At 30.9% G+C, this 11,000-nt stretch overlaps 1 protein-coding gene across 1 annotated transcript; it reads left to right on the top strand.

The window, feature by feature from the left end:
- Positions 1 to 6,416: 6,416 nt before the first annotated feature.
- On the top strand, positions 6,417 to 9,033 carry LOC127129202 (probable serine/threonine-protein kinase WNK5). The gene is made up of 6 exons (XM_051058473.1): positions 6,417 to 6,754; positions 6,844 to 7,109; positions 7,321 to 7,544; positions 7,639 to 7,796; positions 7,883 to 8,204; positions 8,362 to 9,033. Exons 1-6 carry the CDS (start codon positions 6,668 to 6,670, stop codon positions 8,979 to 8,981), a joined length of 1,677 nt encoding a protein of 558 aa, XP_050914430.1. The 5' UTR covers positions 6,417 to 6,667; the 3' UTR covers positions 8,982 to 9,033.
- The last annotated feature ends 1,967 nt before the right edge of the window (positions 9,034 to 11,000 follow it).

Raw genomic sequence — 11,000 nt, 5'->3', positions numbered from 1 at the left:
AGCAATGAAAACAACAAAACAACAAAAACATCATTAAACATCATCAACAACAACAACAATAAAAATATAATTAAACATCAACAACAATAACATAATCACAATATATCTCAATAAAACAAATAAGATAAAACCTTCATTAACATCACACCGACAACAACAAATAAACCTTTAGGGTTTAGACATTAAACATCAACATCAACAACAACGACATAATCACAACATATCTCAACCACAGTACTGTTACATGCATGGTAGATGTATTTTACGTACCAGAAACATGATAAAGAAGTCAAAGAGCTAAATGGTATGGGATTCGTCATTCCTTTTTCCATGTATTGTTTGTGTTCCTCCTTCATAATTTCCTTCGTATTTCATTTCCTTGTACAACCTGAAGCGATACCGATGGGTTTCTTTTTCATGTTTACTGAAGAACTAGGTTGAAAATATATGATGGTAAAGAAATAGAGATGACACGATTGTGAACGAGTTGAATATGAAACAAGTTTAAGGTTCTCTTCGTTAATGGAAATGAAAAACTTGTTAGGGTTCAAACGGTTTTTCTAAGCATTGAGTGTATATATCATAATGCAATGAAAATTGAATAGACATGACTTGGTATGTTGAGTTTCTTGAATAAGATTATAACATTTCAATGAACCATGGTGAAATAAGCATCATAATATGTAATTTTTATAGTATATGCCTCATCAAGTAGAATATTAAAGGTTCTAGTGAAATTCTTATATGATCGGTATTTATATATATATATATATATATATATATATATATATATATATATATATATATATATATATATATATATATATATATATATATATATACTAACACAATTTACTTTTCTCTCTTATCTTTGAATATACTAACACAATTTGCTTTTCTCTCTTATCTTTAAATATACTAACACAATTTGCTTTTTACACTATACTTAACCAATTAAGATAATTCCAAATTATATTTCATGTCAATCTTTATTTAGATGCTAATGGTTTAAACTTCACACTTAAAATATCTCTATAACAAACAAATCACTAATAGTGTTTCATAATCCCAAGTTGTATTCTTTTCATCATATATATTTTAGGACCCCTTAACTTGTTCGTAACGGCCAACCCACATACACAATTCCTAAATAATATCGTACAGAGTAACTCAATCTTTAATCCCCTAATATTTTAAAAACATCAAATATGCAACATGCACATTCTTCATGCAATAACTATTAAGCTAATACTATCATGCAGACTTCATGACTATTTAAAAATAAAAATCTATGTCATATTTTTAAAGCCTTTAATCCCAAAATAATGAGGAATGAGGGATGGGAACTCACCTTTAGGTTAATGATGATGGCTCGAACTTCCGATTACCTCAATTTTCTCATAACTTCTTCAATTCATAACTTTTTCCCCAATTCCTCTCTCGCTTCCTTGGAATCCGCTATCTTCAATTTTTTTCTACTTTGGTCACTAGTATTTAATCTATGATTTACTCAAATTAATGGTAAAATAAGATGTTTTAATTACGAGGTTAAGATTACATGTGATTTTTTTTCGTGAGGTCAAAAAAATGAAAGTCTCTCCATGGTGAGGATGAAGAAAAATGTGAGAGGAGAGTGAGGAAATGAGGAGATTAGTGAAAAGTGTGATTTTCCCCTTTGTTGGCTATTTATATGCATAAGGGTAAAACACCAAAAATATCCTCACTAACTATTTCATACATCATTCATCCTATGTATCTATTTACTAATGTGCCCTTAAACTCTATCCAAATCACAATTAAGCCCTTACTCTTGCATCCAATTCCTTAAGGTCCTTAATTTTATTTATTTTTAAATGGATGATAATTTCTTGGTACTTCTAATTTGATATAAATTGGGATATCTTAGAATGTATGGGTTGAGCCTAACTCATTCCTACAAAACTAACTTGCAAGGTAAAGACTGCCTCCACTTATAATCACATGTTTAGACCATATACTTTCTGATGTTGGAATCTTAACACCCTTTATCATGCCCAGGATTGGACATCTGAAGTGTGGAACTAAATGGTGGGTTGCTCGATAGCATGTGGCCTAATGGATCTTAAACGAGACTCTGATACCATCTTAGAATGTGTAGGTTGCGCCTAACTTATCACTATAAATCCTATTTATAAAGTGAGGATTGCCCCCATTTATAATCACATCTTCATGCCTTATATTTTCCGATGTTGGATTCTTAACATGGCTAATTATTGGGATGTTATAGAGTGTCTAAAACAAATTCAATGAGGTAGAGTTTGCAAAGTACTAAAAGTTCATGTGTATATGACTTGTTTGCATGTGAGAAATAAGTATTAATGACAAGACACCACCTTATTGTAAAAATGCAAGAGGGAAATCTATCAACTTTGATCACATATTTCGATGTTTAAGAGAAGTTGTAAAAATCAAAATTTAGGGGCATCTATTGAATGACAAAATTATTTCATATCAACCAACACAAAATTATGTCATTCTAACTTGTTACTGTTATCTAACACATTTGAGAGTTAATAATGTATTATCTATGTTAATCAAACCTTTTAGGCTTAATACCTTTTTTGGTCGTAACTTATACTCAGGGTTTATTTTGATGGTTTAAATTAAAGAAAGACCATTTGAGTCTCTTAACTAACAAACTGAACCAAGTTAGTCTTTTCCGTTTATTATGTTAGTCAAAGTCAATCAAAAAGGCTATATTGAACTGTAGTGAAATGTCACATGTCTTATACCAATTTTGTGACTTATTTAGCGCCAGAAAAAAAAGTCACTAAAAATGTGTTATGAATTTCGATTGTTGTTCTTCATATTCTTCCGTAAACCCACAAAATCCAAAATTTTAAAATGCCTTGGGGTCCTTAATTGCAAGTTGTTCCTAAATACATTATTCCCACCATCGTTCACACTATATGACTCCAACAGTTTTTCCGAAGCCCACAAACATTTTTCTCCATTTCTCTCCTCCGGCTCAATCCACAACCACCAAAGTGTTATATTCTCAAAAGTTGTTTTTTGATGCCTGTGTGTTGTTTTTTGATGCTCACACGTTATTTTTCGACATGAAGAGTCATGGACATTGTCCCAATGTTGTTCGTTACACCAATTTGACTAATGAGTATTGTGTAATATGTGGATTAAGGTATGCATCTATAGACGTTTGATAAAATTCTTTGTGAGAGATAATGGATTATTCACATAAGAATAACTATGATAATATCATGGCTTCAAATAATATAAACTTCATTGTCACTGCAATCTGAATTGGGTCACATGCATTTACTTCTTCCATCGTATTTTCATCTGCCTCTTCAAAAACCTTGGTTGTATTTTATTACCTTAATATCTGTTTTCTCGATTTTGACAACCATATTTTACCTCTCTCCCCATTTGTTGACTCAACCTTAGACTAAGAGAGCCCTTTTTTACTTATTCCATTGATATTTATGTCTTTCCATATTTCGATTAAGTCAACAACAAAAGCCATAATTGTTTTGCCTAAGGTGCTTGGTGAGACTTTTAAGATGTTTTTCCACTTGAAAAATCATATTAAAAAATAAAAATTAAAAGAAACCTTCCCTAAAGCCATGAAATAAATACAAATTTGATCTCCCTTTAACCTTTTCAATCTGTCTTCCCTAAATTCCAAGCACTACAATATTTTATATGTAGTTTTAAACACTTTTTAACTTTCCCTTGAACTTTATGTTCATTTTAACCATAATAACTTATATTAACGAGTACAAAAAATGAAAATAGAGTAATAAACAAATTTCAAAGTTGATAACATTCTTTTGTTATGATTATTAAATTAAAATAAAAACATATTTATCAAGGAAAGATACAAAGACCATCACAAAGAAATTGTGGTAATATAAAATTACATGATTATAAGTAGATAGAGACACAATCAAGCTCCATTGTAATTGTTATAAGGATTTCAAGTTGAAATTGAGTAAAAACTTGGTATAAAAAGTTGTGGGTTAATTATGTAAAAGCTCAAATTGATAGTGTAACTCTCAAGGAAAAACTCTTGAGGAAAAACTCTTGAGGACTGAAGTAGACCATGTGATTTAATGTCGAACTAGTATAAATCATTTTGTGCACTCTCCTAACTCTTTTATTCTTTTTTCTTCCAATTTATAATTCGTGCTTAACTATCTGCTTGATTTCTCTTCTTAAAATTGACAAAGTTAAAATCAATCTTCTTGTAAGAAGTTTTCAAAAACCATATTACACAATTCATCCTCATTGTGTTAGAAGTCTTTTGATCTAAAATAGAACCCAAAAATCATCAAGTCGTGTTTTCTAGGGTAAAATTGACCTTTATGCGTACTAAATTTGAGATACCTAACTACACTAAAAGTCGTAGAAAAATTACTCAAAGTTGGTGACTCAAGAATTGACAAAGTTGTTGTGTAGAAAATGTTATATCTGGTCATATAATATTAAAGTAGAGTAGTTTTCCTATTAATCCTTCATCGTGATACAAAAGGATTCAAAAGAAAGGAGATGCATTTTGCATGAGATAAATTTGTCTCATTCATAAAATCTAAATGTTATATTAATTGGCATTGAGAAATGTTTTAAAAATGAAAAAGTCAAAGTCTTGTTTCAGAAAAAAGATATCAACTTTAGGTGGAAAATATATTCGTATAATTTATTTATTGAAGGATATAATATCTCGTCTGGATCTAACATGTTTGAAATTAAAAAAGAGACTCCAAACTATAATTATTAATGTAAGATTAAAAACAAGAGGTAAAAGAAACTTTGAAAATGATAAGTAACACTAAGACATTAAAAACCCTAAAAACCTCTTTTAATGACTAATTTTTACATTGCTAAATAAGTCACAATAGTTGAATGTTACACGTCAACAATAATTGACGTTTTTATTGATATTTTTATGAAAAAAACTAACGTAATATATTTTGAAAGTTGATGAATCAAAATGGTCTTTTTTTTAAGTTAAGATGCAAAAATAAATCCTAAATATAAGATAAAAGGCAAAAAGATATTAAACCATTTTTTTATTATCATTTTTATTAAAAAGATTTCAATACTATGATAAATTTGTAATAATACAAATAAAGCTTCCCAAAGGATGAAAAACGAATACACGAGGATTCAAGAATGAATGGTTAAATATCATGTCAACTAGAAATGAGTATGAGGTGTATATAAAGTGATTTAAACTAGTTGAACTAATGGTTAAAAGAGGTCTAGGTCATGAGTTAAATGGAAAAAAAATAAAAATATTTCTTTCGTATTATAATGAGTGACTCAATTGACTATTTTACACACATTAAAAAAAATAAAAAATAAAAGAGAGATTATTATATTTTTATTAAAATACCAATTATCATGTATTGAAAATGATGAAAGTAATATTTCATCGGTTTGATCATTTCACACAGATTAAAAAAAAGAACAAATGAATGAGAAATAATTATATTTTTACTAAAGTATCCTTTATCATGTATTGGAAATGATGAAATTAATATTAATTAGAGAATAGAATTATAAAATATGCATTGAAAATTAAATAGATCATTCATTTTTGAACACTTATTCCAAATTGATCACTCATTATGACAAAAAGAATATTAATTAGATGGTAGAATTAAAAAATATGCATTAAAAATTAAAATGATTCATTGATTTTGAGACATTTATTTATTCAAAATGAATAACGTAGGACATATATCAACTACAAAGCAGAAAATTTTGAATATATTAAAAAAGTTACTTAATTTCTTAAATTTTGAGTGAATCTATAGAGTCTATATTAAGAATCCTTAACATTTAGTCTATTGTCACTCTTTTCTTTTGATGCTCATTTAACAAGTGCTATTGGAGCCTTGTTTATACTTGGTGGATGAGTATGAATAAAATCCTAATATACAATAAAACAATTAGTAATGTGAATCACACACACTTAAAAAAGATTGTTAGAAATCAAGAATCAATGATTAATTTTTACATCAACTAAAAATACACTTCTAGAGAGTAAAATTTTCAAAATTTATCTATCTCATTCCAGACTTACATTAAATAAATAAATTGACTAAAAGAGACTCTCCAATTTCCCACCAATAGTTTCTACCAAAAAGAGTTCCCATACAATTCTCTTCACTTTTTTCTCATGAAAAGTACTCTTCACTATTTAATGTAAGTATCTTTCTTCATAGTCCTTTTTCTTTTTTTCCCACAAGCATTAAAGTATTCAATCTTTCTATCAAAGCATGGCCATCTTTTCTTCAAATTCTAATGCAGTCATTTCATTTTCTGAAGAGACTTCTCACTCCCTTCAAACACTCTTTGTCCCAAGCATTAAACCCCTTAACTGCACTTTCACATTATGTGGTGTAGTCTCATTCCAGATCATAATAACTCATACAACATTATTGTTATCTCTCTCTTTCTATTGAACCAATGGTTAACAACCACACCTACAAATTTCCACATGGAGGTGTTCAAATGAGAATCATAATGCTTAGTGTTAGTGTTGTCTACTCAAGGCTATTATTACTTTGTGTCTTCTCCTATGAGATTATATATAACTATAGTCTTTTGTTGCTAAAACTCTTAAGTTCTGTTATCTACAATTCTACAAATCAATAAAGCTATGTACAAGGGAAGATTTTGCACTTCTGGTGGGATTAAGGCTCCACTTGGATATGTCGAAACCGATCCTTCTGGTCGATATGGCCGTGTAAGCTCCTCGTTATACTTCTTTTGAAATACATGTAATTATGGTACTGCTACACTATATCTAAATAATTGTGATTTTGGTGCATGTAGTTTAGGGACATTCTTGGGAGAGGAGCAATGAAAACTGTGTATAGAGCATTTGATGAGTTCCTTGGGATCGAAGTTGCTTGGAACCAAGTCAAGCTTGGTGATGTTTTTCATTCACCAGAGCAAATTCAACGCCTTTATTCAGAAGTTCATCTCCTTAAGCACCTCCACCATAAATCCATGATGATCTTCTATGGTTCTTGGATTGATGTCAATGGCAAAACATTCAACTTCATCACTGAATTGTTCACCTCGGGCACACTTAGAGAGTAATCAATTAATCAAACACTTATTATTTTTTAACAAGTGCACGTTTAGATCCGCGGTGAGAATGACAGAATCACCAGAGATCTCCGTGATTTTGGCAGAAACTATGTTTTCGTTTCAACTAAATTATGGAGTCATGGTAACTCTGTTAAACTTACCGCTCATCTAAATATTTGGCCATCTATTTTTGTGATAACATTTAAACATATATAGGTATAGGCAAAAATATAAGAAAGTAGATATTCAAGCATTGAAGAATTGGACACGCCAAATTCTAAGTGGTTTGGAGTATTTACACACCAATAATCCTCCTGTGATACATAGAGACCTCAAATGTGATAACATATTTGTCAATGGCCATAAAGGAGAGGTCAAGATTGGTGATTTAGGCCTTGCAGCTATACTTTGCAAATCCCAACTTGCTCAAAGTGTCATAGGTAAAGATGTTTGGACTACAAAACATCTAGATCCGTAGTATATATTACGCTCATACAAATAAAAAGTTTATGCGTGATGTGACAAAAATATCAGGTACACCAGAGTTTATGGCACCAGAACTATACGAAGAGAAATACAACGAACTAGTAGATATATATTCCTTCGGAATGTGTATGATAGAGATGCTTACTCTCGAGTTTCCATACAACGAGTGTTCCAACCCAGCTCAGATATACAAGAAAGTAACATCGGTAAGCTTAATCAAAACATAAACACTTTTGTTAATCAAGTTTGGTCAAGTTCTTTAACAAACTTTGTCAAATTCGATGTACTATAGGGGAAGCTACCAAATGCATTTTTCAGAATCAAAGATTTAGAAGCCCAAAAGTTTGTGGGAAGATGTTTGGCCCATGTCTCAAAGAGACCATCAGCAAAGGAACTATTGTTGGACCCATTTTTAGCCACAAAACAACATGAAGTGCCATTGCTAAACACAACTACAAATCAAACTCTCAAAGTTAATTCCACTCAAGCACTTGCCAATTATAAACATCTTTCTATAGGTGATCCAACAACAAGTATAAAGATGAAAATCACTGGATCCATAAATGAAGAGGATAACACAATTTTCCTTAAAGTGCGAATATGTGATGAAATAGGTATGCACAATTCCTTCATGCATAAGTAATTGTTGAACCAATATCAGACGGACAAAACTCAAATCTAAATTGAAATATGAATAGTTTCACCTCGAATTAATGGTTATCAATATACTGATTGCGTGAATGTCTAACTTGAAGTGATATTTGAATATAGGAAAACCAAGGCATATATTCTTTCCATTTGACACGAAAAACGACACACCTATTAAGGTGGCAATGGAGATGGTAGAAGAACTTGAAATTTGTCATTTAGAACCATTGGAGATTGCTGCAATGATAGATAATGAGATATCAAATTTATTTCCAACTTGGATAGGTACTCATGGCAAGTGCGAACATCAACTACAACATAGCTTTAACTACGAAGACGACGAGGATCTTAATAACCATAACCCTTTCGTCGTATCATCATCGTCTTGTCCTTCTTCCCCTCATGATTCTCTAAGCTCAATGAACTCCTACCAGTGTTCAACTTTCAGATATCATCATCATGAAGATGAGCATGGGAAAACAATAGAAGAAGAAGAAGATGATGAAGCAAAACATAACAAGCTAAGATCTTGTAGATGTGGTGGCCGTGAATCGAGGCGTCACGGATGGTTGACGATAATGAAGAATGGTTCAAACATGGAGGAGCATAGGAGCATGCAGCTTCAGAGATGGGAACTACTGGAAGAGGTGCACAAGAGACGGATGTTCAACACGGTTGCTACCATGGAGGGGATTGGATTTCAACAGCCAGATGGAGGTGGACATCATCGTCGTGCCCGTTGAGATTTTATTTACAAGATTGAAATTTGAAAACACTTTGCTTTTTAATGTTTGATGTGTGAAAGTATTTATAATTCGAATATATTTGTGTAATTAGTTTATATATATATATATATATATATATATATATATATATATATATATATATATATATATATATATATATATATATATATATATATATATATAAAAGGATCATGAAATAAAAAATAGAACCTTCTACATCTAAACCCCAAACTCTTAGTTAGTTACAATTTGGAGGAAATTGTTATTTTAGCCTAAAACAAAGGTGGTTAGATTTAGGGTTACCCTATGACACCAAGGCATGCCCTGGATTCAAGCACTAAAGTTTTAGGTTGTAATACATGCTTTTTGATTTAATTTTCAGTCAATTCCACACATACAGTTTCACATCCTCTTAATTTCACACTCTCTATCGCTTTGTGTCATGCCTCAACCCATAACATATTAGAATGGTTAAAAATATGTGATATAAGAGCTTTATACACTTCCCTACCGAAATAAATGCATGTTAAATACCATACTCCACTATTAAGGTGATATTATGGTGTTCCACCGACTAGAGTCAACTCTATCCCGAATTATAATGGAATCATCTCTATCATGCATTTATTATTCAAAGTCTTAAATTGCATACTACTTCTTTGAAAACTTATTTCCCACTCTGATCTCTAAAATTAGTGTAATTAAATACCTTCAAATTTTTAATTCCCAAGTCACCTTCTTCGAGGGACCTACATACCTAATTTTAATGGACTCAATTCTTTTCCTTTCATTCTCAATCTCATTCCATCGAAATTGCTTAAAAAGATATTTGAGTTTTGAAATGATACATGTCTGAACCTTGAAAAAAAAGAGGGGAAGATCCTTTAAGACAAATTTTATTATAACCACACAACCACCGATAAATAATTATTTATTCTTCTACCTTGACAACCTTGTTTCCACCGCCTCGACCACTGGGTGCTAGGTTTTTATTCTATTTGTATTATACCAATTGGTAAGCCAAGATACTTGAATGGGTTGGTTCCTAACTTACAATTTAAAATATTAGTCTCCTCTTTAAGCCACCTCGGAGGTATATTAACATTATTCCCAACATTAATTTAAACAATAACAATTTTCCTTTGTTTATTCTAAATTGGACCACCTTTTTCACCAATGATGAAAGGGTCGTCAACATACTAAAGGTGAGTGAATCTATCTTCACCATTGTCGAATTTAAACCCTTTGAACTTTTCTAAAGTCACTTCTCTTTTCATCAACATGTTAAAACCTTCTACTACTATAAGAAACAGGAACACCAGCAAAACAAATGGTATCTTGTCTTAATCTGTGGCTCATCTTGAATTCCTTAGTGAAACTATTGTTTACCAACCCAAACACAAATGAAGATCTAAGGAATTATGATATCCATATCCTCCATTTATCACGAGACCCCATCTTTTCCATCACGAGGTCAAAAATATTCCAATACACCAAATCACAGGCCTTCTCTAAGGCGAACTAAACAAAATGACTTTTTTTTCTTTTTATTTGCTTCATCCATGATTTCATTATCAACTAGGATCTCATCAAGTATTTTTCTTCCTGAAACGAATGTTGATTGGGTTTCATATATAACTGAACAAATCATTTTTTTCAATTTATTCGCCAACATTTTTAGACCAATTTGTATATGCATATTAGCAATGATATGGTGTGATACTCTGCTAGTTTTGTCGGATTTTATTTTTTGGAATAAGCACTATAAAATAAATATTTTTCCCTTTCACCATTCAAACATTTGCATGAAATTACTCCAACATCCTCAAAAAGTTATCTTTAAATTTTTCCCGAAATTCTTTCACATATCTAAAACTTAATTTCTTGAGACATGGGCTTTTAGAATTAGGGCATTCCCAAACCTCATTACAAATTTCCTTATCTCAAAATTGTTGAACCAAGCCTTTAATGTTTTCCCTTTCATTTCTTTTGAAGTCCATGTTAGTTGGTATTAGG

Source organism: Lathyrus oleraceus, chromosome 3, assembly GCF_024323335.1.
Source record: "Lathyrus oleraceus cultivar Zhongwan6 chromosome 3, CAAS_Psat_ZW6_1.0, whole genome shotgun sequence".
NCBI lineage: Eukaryota > Viridiplantae > Streptophyta > Magnoliopsida > Fabales > Fabaceae > Lathyrus > Lathyrus oleraceus.
The sequence above is the reverse complement of the archived record's forward strand: the minus strand, read 5'-3'. Positions and strand labels throughout refer to the sequence as shown.

Coding starts and splice junctions, on each gene's coding strand:
- LOC127129202 (XM_051058473.1), top strand. CDS start 6,668: ATGTACAAGGGAAGATTTTGCACTTCTGGTGGGATTAAGGCTCCACTT. Junction 7,545..7,638: donor ACTTGCTCAAAGTGTCATAG/GTAAAGATGTTT, acceptor CAAAAATATCAG/GTACACCAGAGTTTATGGCA. Junction 8,205..8,361: donor GCGAATATGTGATGAAATAG/GTATGCACAATT, acceptor ATTTGAATATAG/GAAAACCAAGGCATATATTC.